The sequence below is a fragment of the Nelusetta ayraudi genome, unplaced genomic scaffold (assembly GCF_046127955.1).
Source record: "Nelusetta ayraudi isolate G7.1 ecotype Tasmania unplaced genomic scaffold, CSIRO-AGI_Nayr_v1 ptg000089l, whole genome shotgun sequence".
NCBI classification, from domain to species: domain Eukaryota; kingdom Metazoa; phylum Chordata; class Actinopteri; order Tetraodontiformes; family Monacanthidae; genus Nelusetta; species Nelusetta ayraudi.
The window spans coordinates 1,270,622-1,296,666 of NW_027466139.1; the positions used below are offsets into that span (position 1 = coordinate 1,270,622).

Sequence of the window (26,045 nt, forward strand, 5' to 3'; positions counted from 1 at the left end):
AACTGGTCCAACAGCTGGTGTGCGTGCGTGGATCAAAGCCATGTGATGTCTGCTCACCGTGTGCGAGTGTTCTTCTGGCAGCAGAGCCCTAATTAGCCGTGCTGGAGGGGACGGAGAGAAAACATGCCCGCCACTCGTTTCAATTACGCTCAAATGACGACGGTAGCCGGCGTACGTAAGCGCATTTGTTTGCGCTTGTTTATTTCGCGGCAACGCGAGCAAAGCGCGGCGCAATCAAAGTGTTGATAAAGTGCAGAGGGAATAATGCTAATTAGGGAGTTGCTGGAAAGCTCCTGGTGGGCCAAGTTCACCCAAACTTCCATCCCTTTTATCTCCATCACTCAAAGTGCAGCCACGTCACTCTGCTCTAGCGCTACCTTCTGATAATTATGGCCAGAAATCAAAGGAAACGCTCTGGTTTTAGCATTTAGCATCACGGCTAGCCAGCTAACCAACCAGGCTAGGTTTTTTGCTTTTAAAGATGAGTTGATGTGACCTGATGCTCCCGATGAAACCTTTCCCAAATCTGTTCCATATATTTAGCATGAGTGCTGATGAGCCCATAACAAACGTTTGGAAAAAGGAGGAGCCTTCACAATAAACTTGCCATGTGATTGGACGAGACCAATCACATGCCTTAAGAGTTTCCAATTCACTTCACATGCGTGTTTTTGGAGTGTGGTGGGAAGCTGGAGAACCTGGAGAGAAGCCAGCAGACACAGGGAGACAGAAAGGCCCCAGGCCCGGAGTCGAATCTTGAATCCTGAATCTCGAAAGCTTCCATTGGTGAATCAAACCCACATCTTCACCCTGTAGCCAGCAGCCTGCCATCAGCACCACCCCACCACTCCCCCTCCCCCTCTTAAAAACCCAAAATGTCACCCGGCTTTGATACAACCGCCGCAACGCCGTTAGCCTCCGTGCTAACTGCTTCAGACGGGCTATTAAAAACGATGCTAATTGGTTCCTCAACAATAAATGAAACAAACAAAAAAAACTCTTTAGATTGAAGCTTTTCAAGGCGGCTGAGTGAGACGCGAGGCGCAGCGCAGGCAGCAGTCACACAGCCCCACCACTCGCTTCACTGACTAGCGGCGGGAGAGAGAAGCGGGGGGGGGAGAAAAAAGGCGGGAACAAAGGAAAGTCGGCGGCTCCCCGCGGAACGCCACTTTGCTCCGTCCCCGTCCGTCACTTTTTTTGTAGCTGCTGACGTGGGCAACTCGGCCACGCAACAGCTGGCTTGTTGTGCAGGTAGTTGAGAGGCGGTGGCGGTTCCACTCCGGCCCCGGGCTAGCCGTTGCTATAGCAACAGGACATATGTACGCCGCTTCCCTCCCCGGCAGCCGCCTCCCCAAATACCTCGTCACGCTGTGATGTGCTGCTGCCTGACGCTCCATCCAGCGCTGCTGGTAAAAATAGAACAAGTATCGGGGCATTCATATTTCATCGGGAACAGCCGCCCGCCGACTACTGTAACAACCGCCGTCGTCCCGAGGCCTCGCATTGGATTTGTAATTTTGTTTTTAAGACACACTTTTTTTTGGAGGTGGGAGGGCGGGGGGGGGCTTCTTGGCATAAAACATTCACAAGCAGCCTGCGGACGAGTCCACAAACCAGAGTGTTGTCATAAACCTGAGCAGCCCCCCCGAGAAAAGAAAAAAAAATGAAAAATGAAAAAAAAAAAAAAAAAGTGGGACAGCGGAGCGACGATCGAACCCTCCCGCCTTCAGGGACTCGACGACCAGCGGTGACTGCAAGAGGGTGAGGGGAGGGGAGGGGGGGAGGGGAGGGGGGGCGTGTGCCAAATTGATCCGACGGTGTCACTCGTTGCTCCGAGGGTTCGCTCCCCGCGTGCAGTCACACACACAACGGCGTTGTGTTATGAGCCCCATGAATGTTTAATACAGAGATGCAGGGAAAAGAGGATGAGGAGGAGGGAGAGGAGGAGGAGGAGGAGGCTGCCGCACCGCGAGAATCCATCTTCATCTCCATCTCCATCTCACTCCATTGTTTTCGCTACTTTTTTTTTTTTTTTTTTTTAAATCCCGCTGGCAGGGTAATTTTTATCCCGCCAGCGGGAGCATAAAGCACGGAAAGCATGCACGTGAATTGATGGCTGGCGCCAGTAATGTCATTCTGCCCATCTTTTATTTATAATAACGCGAGGACGACCGGATGTGCTGATGAAGTTGTTTCGGTCTTGCAAAGTGACACACGGTGGCACGGAGCCACGCCTCTCTGTTGAACTCTGAGCGTTCAGGTCTGCTGCCGTGTCTCCACTTCACCGATGCAGTCGGACGCTTCCGCGTGTACAGGAGACCTGAGGCAGGAGATGGCGTGAGTCAGAAGAAAATCTCAATGATTCACATCACACCATGACGCAGGCAGCAGCCTGAGGACACTAAATGGAGGGATGATGACGGGCCCCGTTTAAAGAAAGAGCTAATGCTTTAATCACAGATTTAGGGAGCAATTTGAAAGTCGTTAATCAGCGTCTTTCGCACGGATAATTTGAACCAATGCTCCAATTTTCCTCGACTGTTCCCGGTAATTCAGTCAGACTACAGAGGGTGAGCGAGCGTGCCAGCTGAACTCTGACCAGGACAAAAAAAGGATGTATTGCACATCCGTGAGAAACCCCCGTGGATGACAACGGAGAACAGCTGGAAATCTCGGTCACACTGGGAGTGAGAGCCAATCACGCTTCTCTAATTATCATCCGCATGACAGGGGCGAACCTGTTGATGGAACTTAAAATAATACAAGGCTGTTGTGACAGCGTTGCAGGGCCGAACAGCTCCGTCTTTCTGTTTTCTGGCCGCCTATCGGGAAAGTAAGTGTGTGCTACGACCCTCCCTTTGTGAGGTCACAGGGGGCACCAAGGTTGGCAACTGAAGCGCGGCCCCTGAGAGCGGCTTTCTGAGCATGTGGAGGGTCCAAACCCTAGGAAGCTAAAACACCAGTGGTTTTTTTTCTGCAGGAGGCTGTAAACACAGGGCTAAATATGCTGTTCTCTGGGGTTCGAGGGAGATTGTTGGATAATTATAACATTATCACGAGGTTATGATTACAAATAAATACCCCAAAACTGGCACAATATGAGATCTTACTCCATGTAATTACCTAGAAATGTCAAACTTACAGCTTTGCACACGTGCAACTTGAGTTTTCAGCTTTGCCCAAAACTAAAAGTTGAACATTTGGAAATCTAAAGACATTTGGACATTCTGTCCGGAATTTCTATAAACCTAAAAAATAAATAAATAAATAAAAAAATCGAGACAACTCGCGTTAGCCTTCTCATCCCTGTGTACATTTCCAGCCAGAGCATTCACGCCGTCAGTTACAGCGGCGTCGGAAACGTTGCTCACTGTACCACCTGCAAGGATCAATCTTCCGCTGCTCCATCCATAATTCATCCAGATCACCTGCCTCGGTGGGCTGCGGCTTCAAAACAGCGTCGCTGCGCGGCTCATGTATAATGTAGGATGAAACCTGGTTTTACTCACAGCCAATCATCATCATGGCCACGGCGAAGATCTTCTCCCCGTCCGTGGTGGGCGCGATGTTGCCGAAGCCGATGCTGGTCAGGCTGGTCATGGTGAAGTACAGCGAGGTGATGTAGACCGAGTGCTTGTTGGGGCCGCCGTCCCACTTCCCCGAGCCGCTGGCGTTGAAGCGGTACGGCGTGCCCACCGTCTCGGCCAGGATGTAGAGCCAGCTGTCGGTGCGCACGATGTTGGTCTCCTCGTCGATGACCTCGTAGTCGCCGATGCTGTACCTGCGGTGGGCAGCAGGGGGAGCGTGAGGTGTAAAAAAACAAACAAACAAACAGGAACAGGAAATACATCACCATGTCGCGCGTCGATGCTGCATGAAGCCTCATACGTTGACAAGATTGTCTGCATGGGTTCAGCTTTAGGAATCAGCCCTTTGTGACATCATAAAGGGCACTCACAACCAGTTACTGAGATGTTTCCACCATTGGTGACGACACCAGGTGTCCAATAATAAATGCAAATTGCAATTCTTGAATCACAATATTAACAAGTATTTTGAAGGCTGCTTATTTTTCTCGATGAACAAACCAACAAAAAGCTGAACTTTTCATGTTTTTGAAACTAAAACTAAATTTTAAATTTGATCGGTGAGATTAGGTATAAAAAGGAAAGAAAGCTCAGAAACAAAACAAAAACAAACTGATGAAAAGGTTTAATATGAATTTCCAGTGAAATTAAATTTGGAAGAACAGACAATGCTACAGTACAATGCTGGACTATCATCCAGGGGGAAAAAAAAAAAAAACTCACACAATGATTTGATGGGGACGTGGGGGTGGGGGGGGAGGCATCCAAAATGAAAAGAGATTTCCGGGCAGGATTTCACGTCTCTCCTCCTGCTCCACCAGGGCGATCATGGCGGGTGACGCTTCAACTTTTTCTCAACTTGACGCCGCGGAGCCGCGCGTCACCATGGCAACGGCAGCAACCACAGCGAAGGGGGAGCGACGCTACCGCAGCTATTTTTATTGGGGATCAGCCTCTTGGTCTGATTGTACCGTCTGGCTCAATAAACCTTGTTTATAATACTGCGGGTCGTCCGCTGGGCTCCTCGCCGGCAGTTTGAGAACAACGAGCCGGAACAAATTCGAGTATTGTACATTAACGGCGACGTACGCGATAATTCTTTTGGTGGAGGTTCTCCTCGCCGATGAATTCATCCCTGGGAGGTACTTCGCGGCAAATTATTGTCGCACATAAAATTGTCTGTATGAAAGCGCTGCCAATGCGGTGCAGCAGTAAATAAAGTCAACATAATGAAATTTATTTCCTGTGGGTTTTTTTTTTTTCTTAAACGTCCGCAAGACATTATGCCGACTGTACGCGGCTGTTTAGACATTTCTCATAAACACAATAAATCAAGCGCAGCCCATGATGGAAACATCCAGCCCACCCGCCCCCTGCAGAGTCAATGATCTGATTAGTCTTTGGAGGCCCGCGCTCCATATATTAGCATATGAATGAGGGCAACTAATTCTCTGGAAACCGACGAGCAACTTCTCCTTTAAGGTATGAAAAAAACCCACAGCTTTAATGGGCGGAAAAACAAGCGCGTCGACCAAGAAGTAGCATCTTATTAGCGCATTAATTAGCTGATCAATGACCTCATTACAGTAACTGGCGCTTGTGTCGGTTGCATCAAAGAGAAAGCGGGGCTGCGCAGCGTGGACGGACGTGAAGTGAAGCGAAGCGAAGCACTCTGCTGAAATGTTTCCATCACTGCTGGCTGTGGTGCTGATTCATGCTGTGCATGTGCTGCACTTGCTGTGATTAAACCATGAAGTAAGGACTCACCAGATGCAGGCCAGCCAGTGGGCGGCCAGTCCGAAAACGCACACCAGCAGCACCAGCACGGCCGCCCCATACTCGATGTAGTGATCCAGTTTGCGGGCGACCCGACCCAAGCGCAGCAGCCGGACCACCTTCAGCGAGCTGAACAGGCTGCTGATGCCCTGAAACAGACAGAAAGACGTAAACATTCTGGGTGAAGCGAGAAAAATACACACGGTGAGATTCTTCCACTTTTCCATTGTGATTTAGCACTTTTTCAATCCAGACACTCACACATGACTTGAATTGAGTTGAGTTTACTGTATTTGCATTCATTATTCCGTTTACCCCCGCGTGTCCTTGTGTTTCATGATTCATGGACGACTTGACTGCCAGTAACGCTGCAACGCTTCCCCACTGGGATTAATAAAGAGCTTAGTAGATAAAATTAACTCTGATTGCTCTTCACGCATGGAACGCCTAAAGGCAGCCACGACAATGCTCAGGTTCGCATGTTTAGGTTTGATTTTATCGCATGTTGACTGAGAAAAACAATCTGTCAAGTCAGAACGAAAATGAGCCCGACCGATCTACCTTTGAAATGACGTCAAAACAACTTTGAGAATAATAAAAAAGGAGGGTTTAACGGTCAATAAACCCCGCAAAGAATACTCAGTCCACTTGGTCCAGCAGGACACTCGAAAGAGAATTTTAAAGCTCGTTTTCAAAATGTGTGAACTGGCCTCCAATCGAGCTGCAGAACAGCGTGTGAACAGCGGGACGGGCAGACGAGTTGAGGGAACACACAGGAAGCGATGTGTTAACAGACGCTGAGCTGATGTTGAAAACATCATTCATCTCGCAGCGGTTACATAACCAGCCGCCAAACGTCTGCTCGGCGTCGCTGTATATTGAAACGCCCACTCGCTGATTCGAACAGACAATCCCATCGGTTTGCTGGTGGTATTTGCGCGTGCATGCGTGTGTGTGTGTGTGTGTGTGCGTGTGTGTGTGCGTGTGTGTGTGAGCGTGCATGCGGCAGGGTTATTGATCCTGCTAATGTGCTGCGGTCTGCAATCCGAGCACAACTGCGGCACTCGCTGTCACTCGATCTCATCTGGGTGCCTGGCGGACACCTCAGCTTCTCTGAAATCACTTAACAGACCCCAGCAATTCCATTACCAGAGCCAGTCCACTGTCAGAGTTCAGCTGCAAACTTTACACGAGTCCCCGACAAAACATCATCATCACCATCATCATCATCATCGTAAAGAGTTTAAAGGCTCTCTCAATGTCTTGATGGTGTTCCAGCTGGTTTTTGGAGCTCTCTTCAGCCCAGACTTCTGGAGCAGCCTCACAAACACTCAGAGAGGATTTCACCCTCTGCGTCCAGTCTCATTCAAACGGCGATACTTTGTTGAAGCTTCCACTTAAAAAGGGGGACTTTGGTGGTTTCATCGGCCGAAACCCGCAGCCTGCCAAAGTTATTATTGCCCTTGATGACATCACAAGGGGCCAGTTTCCAGGAATACGTATTTTAGCCTGAGAGAGGTTACTGTTAGAAAATGTCAGAAAAAGGAAACATCAGCATCATATGAGATCTTTACTATCGAAGGAGCTGTTTTTTTCAATGTTCTTCCTGGTATTAGATAGTAATATTCAATCAGCATATTCAAACTTTTTCCTCTTGTCTTGTTTCTTAACCAACTGAATATGAATGTCTGTTCATTTGCTGCACTGTAACCTCGACATGATGGCAACCGGGCTCCTTACAAGGCTACAAACAAAGCTGTTCAGTTTCATTTTGTTTAGAAGTGCGAGACAAAAGTGGCCGCGCTGTGCTGATACACAGAAAGCAGCGTACAAATCTCAACTTTACTTCCTGTGACATTTACTGGAGGCGCCAGCGGTGCTTCTTCTCTTCCAGCAGGGCGGCCGACACGCTGCTGCTGCTGCAAGGATGAATGTCACAGCAGGCGCCATGCCTGACGGAGGCTCCTGTGTAGTTTTTTTTTTTGTGTTATTGCTTCAGCGCTTTGTCGGGCGTGTGTGTGTATGTGTGTGTGTGAGCATGCAGGTAAAGTAAAAACAACTTATGGTATGAAACTGAAGCCTACTTGAGTGACAGCTCGGTGGTTCCAATTCTTCGCAGCACGTCCCATGCATGAACAACAGGCGGAGGAGGAGGAGAAGCGGTGGGGGGGCGGCATGCAAACACATAGAGGGATGGAGAGGAAGACACAAACAAAACAAACAAACAAAGAAAAAAAACAACAAAACACGTGTGAGAGAACAAGCACTTGAAAAAAAAAAGTGATTAACAAAAAAAACTTTCAAACAAAACGTGATGACACAATCGTGGTGCCCCTGGTGAGGCGTGTGAAGCGACAGGGCAAACGCGCACTGAAAGTTTGGTGGGTGAAAACACAGCTAAAACACAACAACTCAAAAACAACAAAAAACACTTCACGTCCGTCAAAGAAGTCCGGCAGATTCTTCCACTCACTTTAATAACAATAGTTTACTTGCTCTCGTTCTGTTGACGCTGCCCAAACGTCACACTGAAGGAGGATCATCGCAATCGCTGCTGAAAGACGGCGCCGCACCCGATTAGAACATTCACATCTGCGATTGTGGATTCTTTTTTTTTTCTCTTTTTTTTTCAATTAAGTGGAAAACTCTCTGCCGTTGGAAGGCTTGATGATGCCTCTAAAACCTAATCACCAGTTTTTAATGAGCGACTATTAAGCCGTCGATTGACCATCAAGAGATTATTTAGGCGGACGGGAGCCACAAAGTGAAACTGAGTGTGTCTAAATAATCTCTTTTTGTGTTGATAATTAGAAAACAAAAACGTGCGCACGCCGCCACCGCCTTGTGAAAGGAGGGAGGATGAAAACAGCAGGTCCGAGGGAAATCAAGGAACGATTCGCTATTAATTAAACCGACTGACAGCGATTTTGAGAGCAGCCAGTGTTTAGTATGACGGGGGAATTAAATGACAAAAGGCTCATTCCCGATAATTTTCCAGTCATTTCAGAACATTTCAGTGGGAAAGCTGGAGCCTGTTGGGAAAGCAGCATTTCTGGTGTTTCCTGATGAAGCTCACTGGCTGAAAAGATCAAATAACACCAACAGTTCAGTCTTGGCTTGTTGTTTTTCCCTCAGTGGCTGACCCCCCGACGGCTCCCGTTTCCCCCCCATCTTGAACCTTAAAAGATGCTGAAACCTTGAAAGACTAGAAGCGGTGGGGGAAAAAAAGCTGCTGGAGCTGCAAATGTGACCCAGCTCCCGCTGCCCACTCACTGACGAGCCTGGCCGGGTCGGGTTTTACCTTCTTTTTTTCCCACAAGCAATAACACAACATTTCACATTACCTGTTTGAGCAGCCTCAGTCCTCCCCTCACCCTCCTCACCCTCCAACCCTGCACCGCACTTCACACAGCCACATATCGCAGGCATACACACACACACATCATCAGATGTGACACATTAAAGCACAGGCGCAAGCTCACCACCGTGCATTATTGTAATGAAAACCGGCAAGTGCAGGAAACCTGGGGCTTCAGTAAGTGTGTGTGTGTGTGTGTGTGTGTGTGTGTGTGTGTGTGTGTGTGAGCGAGAGAGAAAGAGACAGGGAACGCAAGTGAGAGAGTTTGTACGTTTGTACACTAGAGGAGAAAACAGACTTGAGAAAAGGCATCTAAAGAGCAGGCAACTCGCAGTACGACAACGCTGTAAACTGCACCAGCAAACTGCTAACTTGACAAACATGTATGTATGAATTACCTGCTGATCATTACGCCTTTCATGTATTTTCACGCAACAACAACAACAACAAAAAAAAGCAGCAACGTGGCACCGACATCTTTTTCTAGAGTGCAGCAGATATTCAGTCTGCTGCCTTTCATCAGCACCACTTTCCCCACATGTACACAAGACACTAAGTACTTTGGTGAAAACTGTAATTCGCCGGGGTTACAGGAGCACCCAGCGGGGTCGCTCGTTTTTACGACACAACGCCCCTAATTGCTGCGCATTTTCCCATGATTCTATCCTTTTGTCTGCAGCGGCGAGGTGTTAATGGTTTTGGGGCATCGGTGACACAACAGAGGCCTGGAGAAAGAGAGGGAGAGAGAGAGAGAGAGAGAGAGAGAGAGAGAGCGAGAGAGAGAGAGCTGTGGCCCATGATGCACTGCTGCTGCCGCCGCCGCCGCCGCCGCCGCCACCGCCGCTTCCTCCTCCTCCTCCTCCTCCACTACCATTAAAATGTGCCAATTATCTCAAGCTCCTGTGATAGCTCTCCAGTACACACTCCTCATTACCGTCCCAAAATTTATGAATTCACAAGCAAGCGTATTATTATGCCGCAACTACCACACGCAAAAAAATAAAATAAAATAAATAAAAAACAGCCAGTGTGAGTTTTGACACGGTGTGGACGAGGGACTCTTTACTATCAACCTGTTTATTTGCATTTTGCACGATGTTGTTCTTTGCAGTTTTGTATTCATAACCAACCTCCTCCTAGAGTTTGAAACTATGCACTTACAAGGGCAAAAGTGAGCAACTAGAAACCAGGAAAAGCCATCAGCAAAGCTCGATTTCCCCGAGCTTTGCAACATACAGTTCTTAAAATAATCCCTTTGTGACGTCACAGGGGGAAGTGGGGTGAGCACACTCCCTACAAAAAAATGTGGCAGGTCCAACAAGGCATCAGTTTCAGCTGGAGGCTGCAAACACAGGGCTAAATAAGCTGTTTTCAATAGACGTGTATATGGTTGTGTGCACTGCAATCTCAATATTGGCATGTGACGGTTGCACGTGTGTTCCCTTTTGATTGATTAGTTCATCAGGACTTTATTTAAACAAAGAAAGAGAGAAAATCCTCGCATTTACCTCGTCGACGTTCTCAAAGGCGTTGATGACGTCGTACGGCAGGCAGGACAGCAGGTCGATGACGAACCACGTCTTCAGGTAGTTCATGCGGATGAGCTTGGGGTCGGAGATGACCTCGCCGGCCGGCCCCACAAAGGTGGTGTGGAAGTTGAGGACGATGTCCACCAGGAAGATGACGTCCACGATGCTGTCCACCACCAGCCAGGTCACGTTGTTCTGCTTGGTCTTGAAGGAGACGTTGTAGGGCACCATGATGGCCGTGTAGAAGGTGAGGATGAGGATGACCCAGTCCCAGGTGGTCTTGAAGAGGCAGTAGTGCAGGATGATGTGCGGTGGGGTCTTGGGGGTCTCCTGCTTGTACTGAGGTAGGATGTCGGAGCCCAGCTGCAGCACCTGTCCGACACCCAGCGCAATGACACCCGTTCAATCACACAGCAGACAGACAGACAGACAGACAGACAGACAGACAGACAGCAGCTCTCGCCTACCTCAGCCAGTCGGGAGTGCTTGTGGACGTTCTCTCCTTTGTGAACGGTGGGCTGCAGCTGCTGTAAGACCCCTCGGCTGCTCGTCAGTGCTCGAGTCAGACGCGCAAATTTCCCCCAACCTGAGGAACAAACAGTGCTGCAGATCATACAGTGCTGGCTACTCTCACTAAAACAAACTTTCATTGTCGCAAATGCGAATGTCCCGTCCTCCCCTTTTGGGCAAACCAAACATCTCTCAGCGCTTTACAACAACTGAGGCCTCACTTGCGGCTCAACAGCTCAACAGCTTGTTCGGTGAAAAGCATTGGGTGCAGTATTATTTCCACCCCTCAGCCCGAGGCTGACACCTCGTTTAAGGTGGTTGCACAGAGCACATGAGCACCATCAGCACCAACAATCTCAGCATTTAGCATTGCCTCCTAACCAGAGCAGTGGTGCGTCTTTGCTCTGAGGGTTGATGGCATGTGTCCCAGGCACGGTGGGCGCAGATAATGCAGAGACATTTGATAAAGCACAAATAAACAGCTGTTCAATTCCACGATCACAAGCGTCTGCGAAGCTCAGCTGTGTTCAGGTCGTATTTCTCTCTGTTCAACGTCAAGTCATTCCAGAGACACTCTTTGGTTTGTTTTTCCCCCCTAAAATTCTGCTTCAGCGTTGAGGTTTCTGTTTTGCAATAAAGGTTAAATAATATTAATAATAAAGATTCTAAAGAGTTGTGACTGTCTCATACACGTTGCCCTCCCCCCCGCTGGTCAGCTGTCACACTGCTCATGTCCATCTGTGCCTGGTCATTCAAGCGCCAATAGTCAGGAAGTGGAACCCAGTTCATGCTACTGGTTTACGCTCGCTCCAGTTCGGAGCGGCTCTCCGAGCACCCATGCAGACTGGAGACAGACTGGAGCCTTCTTTCTTTATCGCCATGCACGCCACCTTGAACTTTTAACAGACGCCACTTTTGTGTTCACATCCATCAAACAAACTGCTGATTTTCGCTCTCTTTCGCTCTTCAATCGGCAGACGGACCAAATGACCTGAAGCTGAGGGAGCGTTTCGCCGCATTCCCCGTGACGCCAAGTATTATTTTAACAGGTTGCCGCCTGTTGACGACGATTCTCATCGGCTTCGCGGCATTTCTGCATCCTCAACCGCTGCACGTTCACATGAGCCGAGATTCTCGCGTGTTGCCGCGGATTATCGCCGTGCGTGTCTGACTGAGTGGGTGCTCTCCAGAGCAGATGCACACAACGCAGACAGGGCGGCTGTGATCTCTGGCAGAACAATGTTCCAGCTGAGTCTGTTGTTTCATAATCTCCGTTTTAAAAGTCTCGGATCGACCACGCATCACGCAGCAGCAGTGAAAAAAATAAAAATAAATACATGTGAATCGGCCAACAAAAAGGCGTCCTTCCTTCCCGACGGGACGGTGGCGGTGAAATGGGAGCCGGTTGACTCTGACCTTTGGAGGAGTCGTCTTCAATGGGCTGCTTAAAGGCCGTGATGTCGCTGAAGGTGCACAGGAAGAGGACCACCTTCTCTTGCTCATTTCGAATGGGGGCGATCTTCACAAAAAACCACACGGGCGTCCCTGAAAGATAGAGAGAGGCTACTTCAAGGGCCAGTGTGTCAGATTTAAACGCCGTTCAATGGGAAGCGCCACTGATTTGTGATTTGTGAGTGCAAACTTTCGGCAAACTTGATTTATTTCGAAGTGATTTTCTCATTTTCTCTTCCATGACAGGCCAACGGATGCCTTCGATATGTCACACTGGGCCTTTGGGAGGAACATTTGTCACTCTTAAAGACCACAACACGCTGTGTAACACTGCATCTTCCTCGCAGGTTAAACTGCGGCGTGTCGACTCGCTGCACCTGCAGACGGAAGGACGACGCGTTTCCCCACATTTTCCTCTGCTTGGCTGCTTCTCCTCTGACTCCCGACCAATTAGCACATTTCCACAGAGGTAGAAATGCGCCGGGCTGCCTTTGAACCCCCCCCCCACCCGCCGTATGTCGCATGGGCTTCTGAATACATCTGCATATCCAAGAGGCGGCGCCGCTACTTACGGTTCTTCTTGTACATCAGTATTTCAAACGAGTTCATCTCATAGTTCTCGAACGTGAGTCGCACTTTCTCAGAGGTGTCCTTGTCTGTGAGCTCGCCGTACATGAAGCTGGGGAAACATAAAGGGGAGAAGGACCCTTTAATATTTAATGCACGGCAGCACACATCGGACAGGCGTGTTCATTGTGGCGCGAAAAAGTGCTGCGAAAGACCCAGATATAGGAATATCTTAGCGAGGATGCCAGGCGGCGTCCCCCCCGCCCCCCCCCCCCCCTTCATCTTCTTCTTCCCTCGCTTACGGCACCTTTTCACAGTCTTTATGGAAAACCTCTCCATTTGAATTAAAGATATACATTGTCACGCGATGTGAAATAATAATAGGACCTTCCCTCCTTCCATTCCTGGACTCGTCTCGGCCACCGCCAGGAGGAGAAGCAGCAGACGTGTAAAAAGTGGATCAAAAGGAGAACCTCGGGGACACGCCTCCTGAAAAGCCTCGCTGGACAAACGCAGCCTGCTGCTAAATCTGACAGGTGCAAAGTCGCCCTGGAGGTGGCGTCGCGTCTCAGGGCGGGTCAAGCAGCCGCCAGCAGAGTTAGGCTGCGGTGGCCTCCATCTCACTTTGCCTGTTAGCCCCCCCCCCCACACACAACTCCACTCTCCGCTTCCCCTCCCAGCGGCTGCCTGCTTCGCCAAGATGCTAAATATAACTCCGAGTTTGTTCTGAATCGTAAAAAAAAAAAAAAATGAAAAGGGAAGGCAACATTTAATGAGACATCACTGCTGTGCTGCGCCGAGACTTTTAAAGACCAGCGCTTGATGCAGCCACGACGCCGACTCCTGACTTCCTCTCTTTCTCTCCTTTTTTTTTTTTTGTCTCTGCGACTGGGAGGAATGTGACTGTCTTCAAAGACAATAATGCTTCTCATCATGTGTGAAGAATTCCCACAGGTTCTCCGCTGGATGTTTACAGGCAACAGCAGCAGCAGCAGCGGCGGCAGCGGGGAAATAACAAAAACACGCGTCACGGGGAGATGGAGAAGGCGCGAGATCACAGCCGGAGCCACGTGTGATCTCCGCTGAACCACCGTCAGCGGCAGGAAAGTGGCTCGCGCATTAAACTTTCACGCTGCGGGGTTGAGTAATGACTAATTTATCTTTGAGTCATGCTGAAAAAAAATAAAATAAAATGAAATAAATAGTGATAATCAAATAAAACTGCCGGCGAATAATTCATGATGGAGATGTGAGGCCACTTGACAGAAGATGCAACAAAGAGGAATCGACAGACGAGAGATGATCTGAAGAACAATCAAAGAGGAGTTTCAGAAGAATCAAAACACATGGTGGTGGGAGGGGGGCGGGGGGCGGGGGGAGCGTCTCGCCAGCAGTAACATCTCGAGTCTGCAGGCTCAGATCATCACTGGGTTCTTATTGAGACGAAGAGCCGGGATGACGTGTCAATATTGTAGGAGTGAGTGAATGCAGCGTTCAGTGGCAAAATGTTGTTGTCGTTGCTCAGACTTGGCGCCCATTATTATTTTTGACACAAGGTGGCAGCAATTGGCGACAAGCACACACCTGCCTGTTGGGCACAGGGGTGGAGCACAGGTTGAGTTTTCACCAGAGCTGAAGCAGCAAGCTTGAGTTTGGACTTTCAAAAATCAAGACAAGTTAAACCCTCCAACAGTGGGCTGGACCTCCTGTCTCTACAACCCTCCTCCCGGGTCCAGACTAGGCAGCAGTAGAACCGGTTTGAACTCAAGCTTTTGAGGAATAATACAAAGAGTAGATTAGATCAGACTTTCTTTATTGTCACTGCAGTGATTTCTTCTACAACGCAAGGTCGTTGCTCGGCTTCCTAGAGTGCAGCAATCTTTTATTTTAAAATATAAAAATAATGGTGGTAGAATAAAATAGAATATATAGGTAGAATTAAAAATACAGTTGTCAGAAAATGTGGTTCTTCTCCTGCAGCCTCTGATGCTTAGCTCGGCCGCTAACGACACTCCTCAAGTGCGTGGCGTCAATGACGGATTGCAGTTTTCCTTGAACAGTGACGGCACGGCCAGGCTTCCACTACTGGTCCACTACTAGAAAATAAATCAAGAAATAAAGCTGAGGCTTCGCCGACAGCCACAACATTTCTGGTTTGTTTGCCTTCCAATTAGGGGGAAAAAAACAACAACAACAAAACAAAACACACACACACACAAAACACAAAACACACACACACACACACAAAACACACACACACACACACACACACACTGCATCAAGCGTCCTAAAAATAATCCTGAAGCAAATCACCGCGACGCTGCCTTCAATATTTGCACTGGCAAGTGTTCTGAAGCTTCTGCTCCGGGACCCAAGGGTCTAAATCAGTAATAGCCGCCGTGTTGGCGGTGACAAACACCATCTCACCCACAACAACAGACGGAAATCACCCACGGCTCCCAAAAAGCTGGCAGCGACCGGCGTTTCCATGTGATCCTATTAAAGAGGCGATAACTGGGAACTGCTTATAACGGGCAGGAGAAGAAAAAAAAAAACGCCTGCGAAGAGAAAGCGCTCACTCCGACAGGACAGGGGGATGCTACTCTTCTTTTTTTCCCCTTCTTTTCTTGTCCCAGGTTTCTTTTCATTCTTTTATTTTGACAGGTCGTGGAGAGGGGGGAGGCGGGGCGCGGCCCCGCCCCCAGGGGAAAATCTCAAGCGCCACCCGGCAGCGTTTCACTTGTTACAGTCTGATTACATCAGAGATTCTGAGTCCGAGTTGTTTGGTTTTCACACGTTTGCAGAGGAACAGAGAGAACAGAGCCGTTTGAAACTATCACTCATTTCTAATTGTGAGCGGCATTTTCCTCCTTTCCTTGTAGTAAATGATGATTTTGTTTATACATATATATATATATATTTGTCAGCTGAGCGAGGACTCTCGGGAGCGGGGGGTGGGGGGGGCGTCAGTGCAGGTTCTCCACAGTTCAGCAGGAACAAGAAAAGGGAAAAAAAAAAAAAAAAAACATCAACTCATTCTGTCACTACTGATTCTGAGGAGGAAACTCTCACTTTTTCGGTCAAAGGAAGATTGGCATCGAGCTAAAACAATACAATACAACCATGCAAGGTGGTATTTACTCATCCGGCCTCTCAAACCCCCAGGAACAGAAGGCCAACAGCAACCATCTCTGAGCCTACCTGCAGGTGCTGCTCTTCTGCATCACCTCTGCTCTGTGGTAGCCCGACAGCTTGCAGAAGCCATCGTTGCTGTAGACAATGGGCCAGTCCACGATCTGAGCGTTTCCCAGAACAAAGTTGGTGTCTGTACGGAGGCAAAACAAGGGGAGGATCGGGGGGTGGGGGGGGGGAGAGAAAAAAGAAAGAAAGGAGCGAAAAAGGCAGCGAATGACTGGAAAGGAATCGGCTTTACTTCTGCAAAACAGGACGAGAATGTAAAGTCACTGGCAAACTGTTGAAGGAGCTACGACACACAGCTACCAAGCAAATGTAAGGGACAAAACAGATTTCAACACGGAGTTAGTGAGTTAGTGAGTTAGTTAGTTAGTATGGCTTTAGTATCTATTTAATATATTTATTTTGAGCCAAATGAATAAGGGCGTGCTTGACTGCAGTAACAACACTTTGGGGACATAAAATGAAACTTGTTTTGTCGTCACAACCACATTTGATGGCTTATTTAATTCCATCTTCCTGTTTTCTATTCATTTCAATAGGTTTTCTGTTGGGGAGGAGGGGGGGGGGTGTCATCATTGTTGAAAACTTCAACTGTTTTGTTTTATTTATTTATTTATCTATTTAGTAGAAAATCGACCGGGCCTGCCTTTAAGAGCTGCTGTAAACAGGCCTTTTAAGATTTTCATTAGTGTCCATAATGGTGCACACTCAATTACACACTCCACGTGAGGCACATATACACAAATGTAATCCAAACAAAACAAAACAAAAAAATGCTGGGGGAAAAAAAAAGGACACATCTGCTCGCTGCTCGTTCGAGCTTCTCCCAGAGAAGGAGAAGAAGAAGAAAGTCTCCGCCGTGTTCTGGTTGTGTTCTGGGATCTTTTTGTTGGGCACTTCCAGATTTTTGTTGGTGCTTTTATTTTGATTTGTTTTTTTTCCGTGCCATGGCAAACTCTGGTGGAAACTGGTGGCCTACAAATATTAATATCCGCTGTCATAATTTCCTAAATGTCAAGCAAAACGCTGCAGCTAGATTTTGCTAATGCATATTTTGCATATTCAAATGTTAGCAGGGCCTCCGAGCGAAGACGACGCCATTATTAAAAAACGAAATAATGATTGAGCCACACGTCTTGGTTTAATGGCATATTTTACTTCCGCCCTCTCATTCTTCCTTTTTTTTTTTGTTCAAACTGAAGCTCATTATTCACCTTTACGCAGCCGCTGCCATTACTTAAACATGGCACGCACGCCACAGCGTAATAAGTTAACGGGAGAGAACAGCGCGGTTTCTAATTTTAACCCGGGAATATAAAAACAACAAAATGGTTGAGCGACTGAATGCACCGCTGTTAGCACAACACCATTCTGAATTACACTTGACCTTATAACTAATGGCTGCGCTGAGAACATGACACAATATTATTTTCTTCCACAAACAGCGTTGTCCTTGTTATATGTCCCGCGATTAATGAGAACTCTTCCTCACGTACTGTACAAACTTTGATTTTTGCTCACCCGGGACTCCAGTGGAGGAGTCTCGCACAAGAATTTGGAGGAAAAAAATCCGCAAAAGTGAATATTTAGCTCTTTGTTCACAGTCTGCAACTACAGCTGGCTTTCAAAACCAACGTATTTCAATAAGTTCTACAAAAGTTGAGCAAGTAACGACGTTTTTAATCATTTCATTTCAGTCCAATAACAGACTAGGAACACAGGTTATTGTTGGGAAATATTGGTTAAAACAAATTTAGATAACATCGACCTCCATATCTTGTTGAATTACACAAAATCTCAGGACAAATTAGATTTCAAATCTCATGTAATAAAGCCAAATTTTAAGATTTGATCATTTGTGACGATTTGCCATAACTAGTTTTCACCAAATCATCGCGGTTTAAAGAAATCCAACAATATTTGCTCTCGAGTTGGCCTGGAAAATTTTTAGAAGCTGCAGACTTTTGTGTTCCAGGATATAAATGGCAGGAGGAACGACGCTGCTGCGAACACACGCGGATAAAACCTCCAAGTGAATAAATAAGGGGAAAAAATAAACCTGTGCGGCAGATCACAAAGCAAACCACCCCCCTAGAAGCAACAATGATGACACACGGGTGAAAGAGCAAGAGGAGCAAAAAATACAATTCCACAAAACACAAACAGAAAAAAATGCTATTTTTACCACACAGAAAGGGACTACACAAATACACACACAGACGCGCACGCGCACAAACACACACACACACACACATAGAGAGAGTAAATTCCTAATTGTATCAAAATCAAACAAATGAAATCGTACAGCATGAGGTCACCAACAGAATGCTTTCAATGAGACGTTCCATGCCAATGTGTTATTTTACAATGATCAGATGAGTCTTGTGGGAAGTTCAAAGCTCAGTGATTGTTACCTGTGCCGTCCTATTTACATCAATTAAGCATTGCAGCAACTCTACTTTTAATGTACAGCATTTCTTGTTTGTTTTTTTTTGTTTGTTTTTTTAAATCATCTCCATTATCAGTTGAGAGCTTTGTAAATTAACAGCATTTGGTATAGAACATTCTGGTAGGTAGGTTAGAGAGAGAGAGAGAGAGAGAGAGAGAGAGAGAGAGAGAGAGAGAGAGAGAGAGAGAGAGAGAGACTGGAAGGAAGAACAGAGGCAGCACAACAAGCTCAATCTGAGAAGTACCTGTCTGTCTATGTGACAGTGTCCAAACTGAAATGTTTCAAAAAAAACAAAAAAAAAAAGGAAAAGAAAAGAAGGTTAACAGATAACAGTGGGAAACATCTGCTGAGTGTCTCTCACACACACACAATGATGTGGGGGGGGGACATGTCGTCACAATAACTAACACACGACTGAACAGTAAAACTGCAGAGAAATGTGTCGACAAGTCGTTCAGAAGTGATTCCAATGAGGTTTTTGGGCTGTTTGGAGCAACAATAATAATAATAGCACACCTGTCAGTGTGAACGCACTATGTGCATTCATGAACTCGAAATCTGAAGTGTTAAGCAAAGACTGATGAAAAATGTACAATTTGCATAAAAAAAAACAAAAACAAAACAACAACAACGGTGGTAAATGGGCTAAACGATGGCAACAATGACCAAAGGGTTCAAATGCAGTTATTGGGTGAGGACAATCTAGAAGCAAAATGATCTCATGACAAAATACTGACTAAATATTTGTCATGGCGTGACATCACATGACCCTGCCACTGGCGCTGAGTGACAATCTCCAATGTCAATCGTCACGACGGTGACAGAACAACCATTCAATCAGGAGTGTGTGTCCAAACCTTTGACTGGTCGCGTGTCCACTTACAGAGACAACGTTGGCCCAGTTATTTTGCAGCGCACAATTCAATTCAATAACTTCAATAATTTATTTGCTAGACATAATAGAAAGTGACCTTTTTTTTTTTTTAATTCGATGGAATAACTTTGGGTCACAATGTGGCCGCTGAAGCTCCACCAATTAAGAACCACGACTGCCTTTCAATGTCGGGTCAAAATTTCTCCCCTGCCCCCTGGTGGTGGGCCGCGCACCGGCCGAGGGCTCCTCCAGAATAGTTCCAATCAGACATGTCAGGTGTTCACTCTTCACATTAGTGGACAGCTGTGACAGCTGAGCCCTGCTTGCTCCTGGCCGGACACAAATGTCTTGGGAAAACGTCTGACAGCCAAACTCACCAAAACTACGACGGCGACGGTCAGCAACGCCGCTGCCGTTTGTTTTTTGCCCTGCGCATTTTTAAATGTGAAATATACGCATTGGCAAACTTGAAGTGAGCGTGGACACGCACGCGCCCGCCCACTGCGTCTCTAATCAATCACCGCAGCGTTTCTCGGCGGCTCCCTCGGCTCTTTTGTTTACGGCTTTGGCCAGATTTACCACTCACTAATCCACGCACCGCCCAAGGTCATTAGGGAGACGTACGCCCGCGTCGTTTTGTGTCTTGAAAGGAGGATTTTCTGGTTTGTTTGTTTGTTTGTTTGGTTGTTTTTTTTGTTTTTTTTTCCACATAAAAATCAAAACGCAGGCAGCCAGATTCCCGCGTCGACCACCGGAACGAGCCGCAGAGAACACAGAGATGCACTGTGTTTACTCTCTGTGAGCAAGCACCTTCCTCCAAACACATGGTCATGGACTTGGATAGGTGCACCAAGGGGCAGGCTGGCAGGAAGGCCTAATGTGTGTGTACACACACACACACACACGCACACGCATGTGGAATTCTTCTGGGAGCAATTACTACGAATGGAGGGGCTAAATATTAGCAAACCTCATTTTAAAAACGAGCCATTGCAGCTCGGGCACATTAGCAGTTTCATGAGTTATAATCTCGTCAAGTGTGTCTCTCGCACCCTGATTTTGTTCCCCCCCCACCCACCCTCACCCCTCTCTCCGCTGTAATAACTCTGGAGTCGGTCTCCCGTCACGTCCAATGAAATATTGCCCTCGTTGTATTGTGTCACAACACGCTGCCGTGAACGGAGACAAAATAAACGAGGCTCCGGGTTGTGTTGACATTGTCACTTTTGGAAAAAGCGCCGACTCACAAACGCGGATGATCCGACAACCGCGCAGGGTTCACACCAATCGGCCAGAACGATGCTGCGAGTGCTCCAGACCTATTGGAGCGTCAACGCAATATCGCCGAGTGTGCGCGCTGCCATATTGGATCTAATAAAGGGTGTTTAACAGAACCGATAAGTTTGACTTTGGGCTCGCTGCGGCTTGGCCCAGCTTTTATTTCCCAAACAGGCCGTAGAGGGTTGCTCAGGAATGGAATGTGGTGAGACTGGAGGCCGCGTCCATCCAATAGACTCATTAGATCGCTCAGACTGGTTGTCATGCAATGCTGAAAAATGATTGGCAGCAATATGGAAGCAGTGGCTGCTATGAACGCTCCCCCCCTTTGGTTTGCGACGTTTAACTGCAGAGCTTTTGCTGCCTTCTCTGACGCATTCACTTGGCCCCGCTGTGTCACGCACGTCTAACCAGCGCCGACACAGAAACAGCCAAAGTTACCAAGAGTTCCAGAGATGCTCTACACCGGCCTTGCCTCGCCGGTACAAATTCTGTGCTCATCAAAAATTGCAAAAGCGGCTGAGATTTTTTTTTTTTTTTTTTCCCCTGCCACAAACTCATCCTTCAGAGAAAACAATATGAATAATATTTGCTGATTCAGTGTAAACGGACAGGTGTCAGTGAGCACTATGATGCTTGGTTAGTCAGCAGTTCCTTTACAAATAAATGGCTGTGGCTTTAGTTTAGTCATCGTGTGTTCTTTGGAAGGGTTATTGAATGCTGCTACATTTTTTTTAAAGTACTTTTTTTTTTCTTCTCAATTTAGCTACAGTGATGATGGTGGTGGTGGTGCACACAGTGATCATTTCAATGTTTTTTGGCATTATGTTTTTATAAATGATTATTATTTCATGTCATCTGTACTTAAAAGACATGGAAAAAATGAACCATCCTGTGTGGTCGTCTAAATGGACCGTCGGCTTGATCAGGCTGAGGCTCATTAACAGGCTGATGAAGCCACGTTTACTTCTGACCCAACTGTGTGTTGAAATGCAGCGAAGACGACACACGGACAACTGACAACTGAGTGTCATTTGTTGGAGTCAACGGCTCGCAGGGACCCAGTGAGGGGCCTCGTCACTAGTTTATGCGGCGTGTTGTGTCTTCGCTCCCTTCTAGTTCTGGTTCTGGTTCTGGTTGTGGACTCCTAGCAGACAGACAGGAGCTTCGTGAGGGAATTTTGCTCATTGGCCGAATCGATTCAGAAGTGTCAATGTTCTCACTTCCGTTAATCAGTTTCGCACACAATGGAAAGCTCCGTTCAAAAAAGAAAATATATATTAAAAAAAATAAAAATAAAAAAGCCAAGTTCAAGTGCAAGCAAGCAAGCTCACGTGGCTGATTGACATAATTAAAAATGACCTTAATTGGTTTCCTGGCCTTCAATTAACGCGTCTCGACGTCTCTGAACCGCGAGCTCGTTTTTTTTATTATTTTTTTTTATTTTTTATTTTTTAACTGTTTCCAAAATGAGAGTGAAGTGTCGGGATGCGAGTGTCAGCGCTCACCGTTGGACCGTCGGACGATGTTCTCCAGGAAAGTGTTCTGTGGGGCCACCAGTCCCCTGCGCCCCCCCGCCATCCTGCCGCCTCGCTCAGGCGTCTGCACGTGCGTGTCTCCCCCGTGCGCAGCGCTTCTTCATGGCTGGTCCGAGTCCGAGCCGCGAGCTGGTTCTGGTCCTGGTTCTTCTTCTTCTTCTCCAGCCGCCGCCGCTGCTGCTGCTGCTGCTGCTGCGGTTCCCTCTCAGGTGTCTGTCCGCTCCGCTCCGCTCATTAGCGGCGTGTCTCCCTCCCTGTGTCTCCCTCCCTGTGTCTCCCTCAGCCCTCAGCCCTCAGCCCGCTGCTGCTGCGCTGCTCTGGCGCCTCTTCAGCGAGGCGAGGCGCGCACCTCATTATCCAGGAGAAGACAACAGTGCGTGGACTCGCCGCACACAGGAGGGGCCGCCACCGCTCCACCACTCCGCCACTCCACTCCCGCACCTGGCTGCCTAATTGGACCTGGAGCGCCCTCTGCCGGACACACGTATTGTGCATGAGCTGAACTGCAGGGGGTGAAAACCGGTGAAGTTTGGGAGGGGGAATCTCATCCTTCTTTCTTTCTTTCTTTCTTTCTTTCTTTCTTTTCTGCAGCGGAACTTTGTTGACTATAAGCACCATTATTATCATGTGTATTTCCATTTACCATTGTGCTAAAAACCAATGGCATGGTTAATTATGGCCACCCAGGCCTGCCTCCGCTGTTGTCTCGTGTTGCTCTTTTTTTAATTTATTTTTTTTTTAGACATTGTTGCCTGTTTAAGCAAAGCACTAATAAAAACCGGCACACACAAGCGTCGAATTGAAGCGTCCGTCTGTCCATTCTTCATTATCACTGCAGTGCTTCACTGGTGGAGCTGCAGAAGCCTCTCTCACCAATCTTAAAGCAAAGGCAGGGGAACCCACAGCACCTTACTTTAAAACCGGTGCCCTACATGATGAGCAGCACCTGAGGTCTTCCATTTCTAACCTCTGGTCAAAGTTGAAGCGTGGAATTAGACTGCCCTGCATGGGAAGTGGCAGGGTGGCCATTCGCTGCTTCATTTTTAACCACTTAGATTCAGGCAAGATCATGGAATTTTCCTAGTACTGGAGTCACAGGCTAATCAACCAAATAGGCACCACATTCCTGGTTCCCCCTCTCATTCCTCACAAGTGCAGCTTTCACGCAAAGCAGACCTTTAACACACCAGCAGTGGCAACAGTAGAAGGTTTGAGTGCTGATATGTGGATTTTATTTTTTTTAATTTTAGGCAGTGAAACTGCAGAGTTCCTCAAATAGAGGTCAGTGTGATAACATTACTGCAGCTGAGTCCCACATGTCCTTATATAGAAGTTAAAACACTACTTATCGAGTATCGATACACTCATTAAAACATGCTTACGTGTGCATTACGAGCAACTACGAAACAGACTTAAAAGTTGTGTGTGTTAAAGGACATGTATTCCTCCATGCATGATATTTGGTTTATTGTCCTTGTAGAGTCATTAAAGGCAGCTGCATGTGAATGAGGTAATGTCACATGCTTGCTCATCCACAGGTAGCAATAACAAAGGCGTACAGCGGCAATAACTATGACCGCACAAAGCCAGTAATAAAAGCTGTGCACAAATGGAGAGCAGGTGAAGTCAGTGTACAAAGTCTAAAATCCGGCCGAGTTACCAGAGCTGACACGCCATGCTTTGCTTATCGCAGATCGTATTGAGTTAAGTTCCCGGAAAGGTCCTGTGTTACTCATTTTTAAATTGAAACTTTGAAAGAAACAATTCTCCCCTCGGGCCTTGAAATTAGATTTAATGTCTGAAATGTTTACCACAGGCTGCAGCTCAGCACTTATTTCAGTGATCTCAGCATTAGAAACCAGTGAACCCCCCCCCCCCACACACACACACACACACACACCCCTCACATGCTTAGGAAGTGTTTCAATAATACAAATGAAAAAGGGTTGAATGGCTCAGATTCCTATTCAAGCAGTTTTAATAGAAAGAAGCAGCACTACAACAGCAATGTTAATGGCCCACTAGCAGTGAGACTTCAATTGGTACTGCAGAACAACAGAACAAGTCGACAGCTTGATAGATTTCAAAAGCATTTTTCATGTTGTGTGTGTGGAGTCCAGCTTCATGTTCACGCCCATAAAGAAAAATTGGCTTCATGCACATCGCACTTCACTGTGAAGTTCACTGTTAAGTTACAAAGTCAGTCTTTGTGTGTCCTGTGTCACATTAACTTCACCATGTCTTGGTGATTCTGAGGTGACTCAGGTGATCCGTGATGTACTTGTGTTCAGGGAACTTGGTAAAGTTTGCTGCTTTGATATTGAGCCAGTTCTGTGCTCGCCGCTCTGCAGCGTGGCCCAGCTCCTGCTCTTTGGTCATGTAGGGCCGGCTAATCCAGTACTCGTTCTCTGCCTCACGCTCCAGATGTGCCAGGGTGTTGCGCTTCATCTGCCAGGTAATCTGTCGTGGACGCCGGTACTTTCCAATCCACTGCTTGCCGGAGATGCCTTTCCGCAGCATGGCGACAGTGAGGAACATGATGGCGCAGTGCTACTGGAAGGGAAAAGAGATCAGATTCAGAATTTATCTCACATCTTCATATGAAGTTCATATGTTATTGGAAAAAACAAATACATGAGAACATTTTGATGCACGCTAACATTTAGATAACAGTTTTTTCCCCCCACACAGGCTGCAGCACTGTTAGTAAAAGTTGTACTAAAAAAGCTAAGAAATACAATATGAGAATAAGCAATCCGCACTTTAAACCGTTGACTTGGTTTTATTGTCTTTGACACACCTGAGTCATAGAGTAACATCTTGACAACAGCATATGACAATGACCTAATGCATGCACTTTATCTCTCTGGGGCTGCGTGGGTCATTGTGGAAAAGGTGAAATGTGTGTGTGAGAGAGTACTATTTGGACCACTATTGGGCTTTAGTACTTTCTGAAGTGAAAACAAAAAAAGAAATAAAATATTTTTTAAGGAAATGTTTTTTGCATTTGCTTTCACGTAGTGTAACCCAGTGGATCCAAACAGGTGTGTGATTGTTTTTGTAGTGTTTTACTTTGACAAGTAAAACTTTTACTGTCACTGCACCTTCTTTTTAATGTATTATTTTCAATTGAATCTATGCCCTTTCCATCTGCTCATCCAATGTCATGAACCAACAACTTTAAATTCCATTATTTCCTCCACCACAGAAATTAAAGATCCACAACATGAGTCGCGATTGAACCGAAACACACATAAAGGCGGGTGAGGGGATTGGAAGGCAGCATGACATGACAGCAAAGCTAATGAAATACAGGCATTCTCAACAAAAAAAACAAAAAAAACAGCATGGTTAGAGACACATGATGCAACCCTGCTAGACGACAAAAAGGGCCTTCGGCTTGACTTGTGAGCCAAGTTGTGTACAATCAAGGTCAATAAATGCAACGTGGTTGAGTTGTGACGTCACTTCATACGCAGGGGCCTACGATACAATAATTTGTTGTAGTAGTAGTTGTTGTTGTTGTTTTTTGTAATTAACTAGGATGGTTTTTTTTTTGTTTTTTTTTGTCTGTTCAAGAAAAAGCTGCAGAATCACAAAATAATCACAAAAGAATTTTCCTGTGAAATTCAGTTTGCTGCACTGAAAGATTTTGGCCGTTCGTTACTTGTAATGAAGTTTCCAGCTTGAAGTTTACCAAGTTTTGAGATCTTTATGTGAAGGTCAAAACACAGCATTCCCATTGAAATACTAATGTGCAATTTGAACGGTGTGTGGAAATACTGTTGGCTACATTGGTGTGGTTCTGTTTCATCCAGGCTCTTTGAAGGACGGAAACCTCAGTTAGTGGTGTCACACCCAGAGATTGTTAAAACTGTGATGGTAAAGGAGTGTTTCACTGCGTTTACCAATCGCAGGGTGAGCCACTG

At 46.9% G+C, this 26,045-nt stretch overlaps 2 protein-coding genes across 5 annotated transcripts in view; both read right to left on the bottom strand.

The window, feature by feature from the left end:
* The window catches only part of kcnh1a (potassium voltage-gated channel, subfamily H (eag-related), member 1a), a 30,863-nt gene extending 8,486 nt beyond the window's left edge, over positions 1-22,377 (bottom strand). The window contains exons 1-10 of one of the 4 annotated variants that reach the window (XM_076046198.1): positions 22,087-22,377; positions 18,671-18,697; positions 15,981-16,104; positions 12,785-12,891; positions 12,177-12,305; positions 10,718-10,836; positions 10,230-10,622; positions 7,448-7,474; positions 5,355-5,512; positions 3,510-3,781 (exon numbers count right to left, since the gene is read on the bottom strand). In XM_076046198.1, the coding sequence (XP_075902313.1) occupies positions 3,510-3,781; positions 5,355-5,512; positions 7,448-7,474; positions 10,230-10,622; positions 10,718-10,836; positions 12,177-12,305; positions 12,785-12,891; positions 15,981-16,104; positions 18,671-18,697; positions 22,087-22,159 (1,429 nt within the window). In that variant the 5' untranslated portion in view covers positions 22,160-22,377. The remainder of the gene's footprint in view (positions 1-3,509; positions 3,782-5,354; positions 5,513-7,447; positions 7,475-10,229; positions 10,623-10,717; positions 10,837-12,176; positions 12,306-12,784; positions 12,892-15,980; positions 16,105-18,670; positions 18,698-22,086) is intronic. The other 3 variants (XM_076046199.1, XM_076046200.1, XM_076046201.1) reach the window with 3 other exon arrangements.
* A 1,971-nt stretch (positions 22,378-24,348) lies between these two features.
* Positions 24,349-24,654, bottom strand: mrpl57 (mitochondrial ribosomal protein L57). The gene has a single exon (XM_076046031.1). It carries the CDS (start codon positions 24,652-24,654, stop codon positions 24,349-24,351), a length of 306 nt encoding a protein of 101 aa, XP_075902146.1.
* Positions 24,655-26,045: the final 1,391 nt, after the last annotated feature.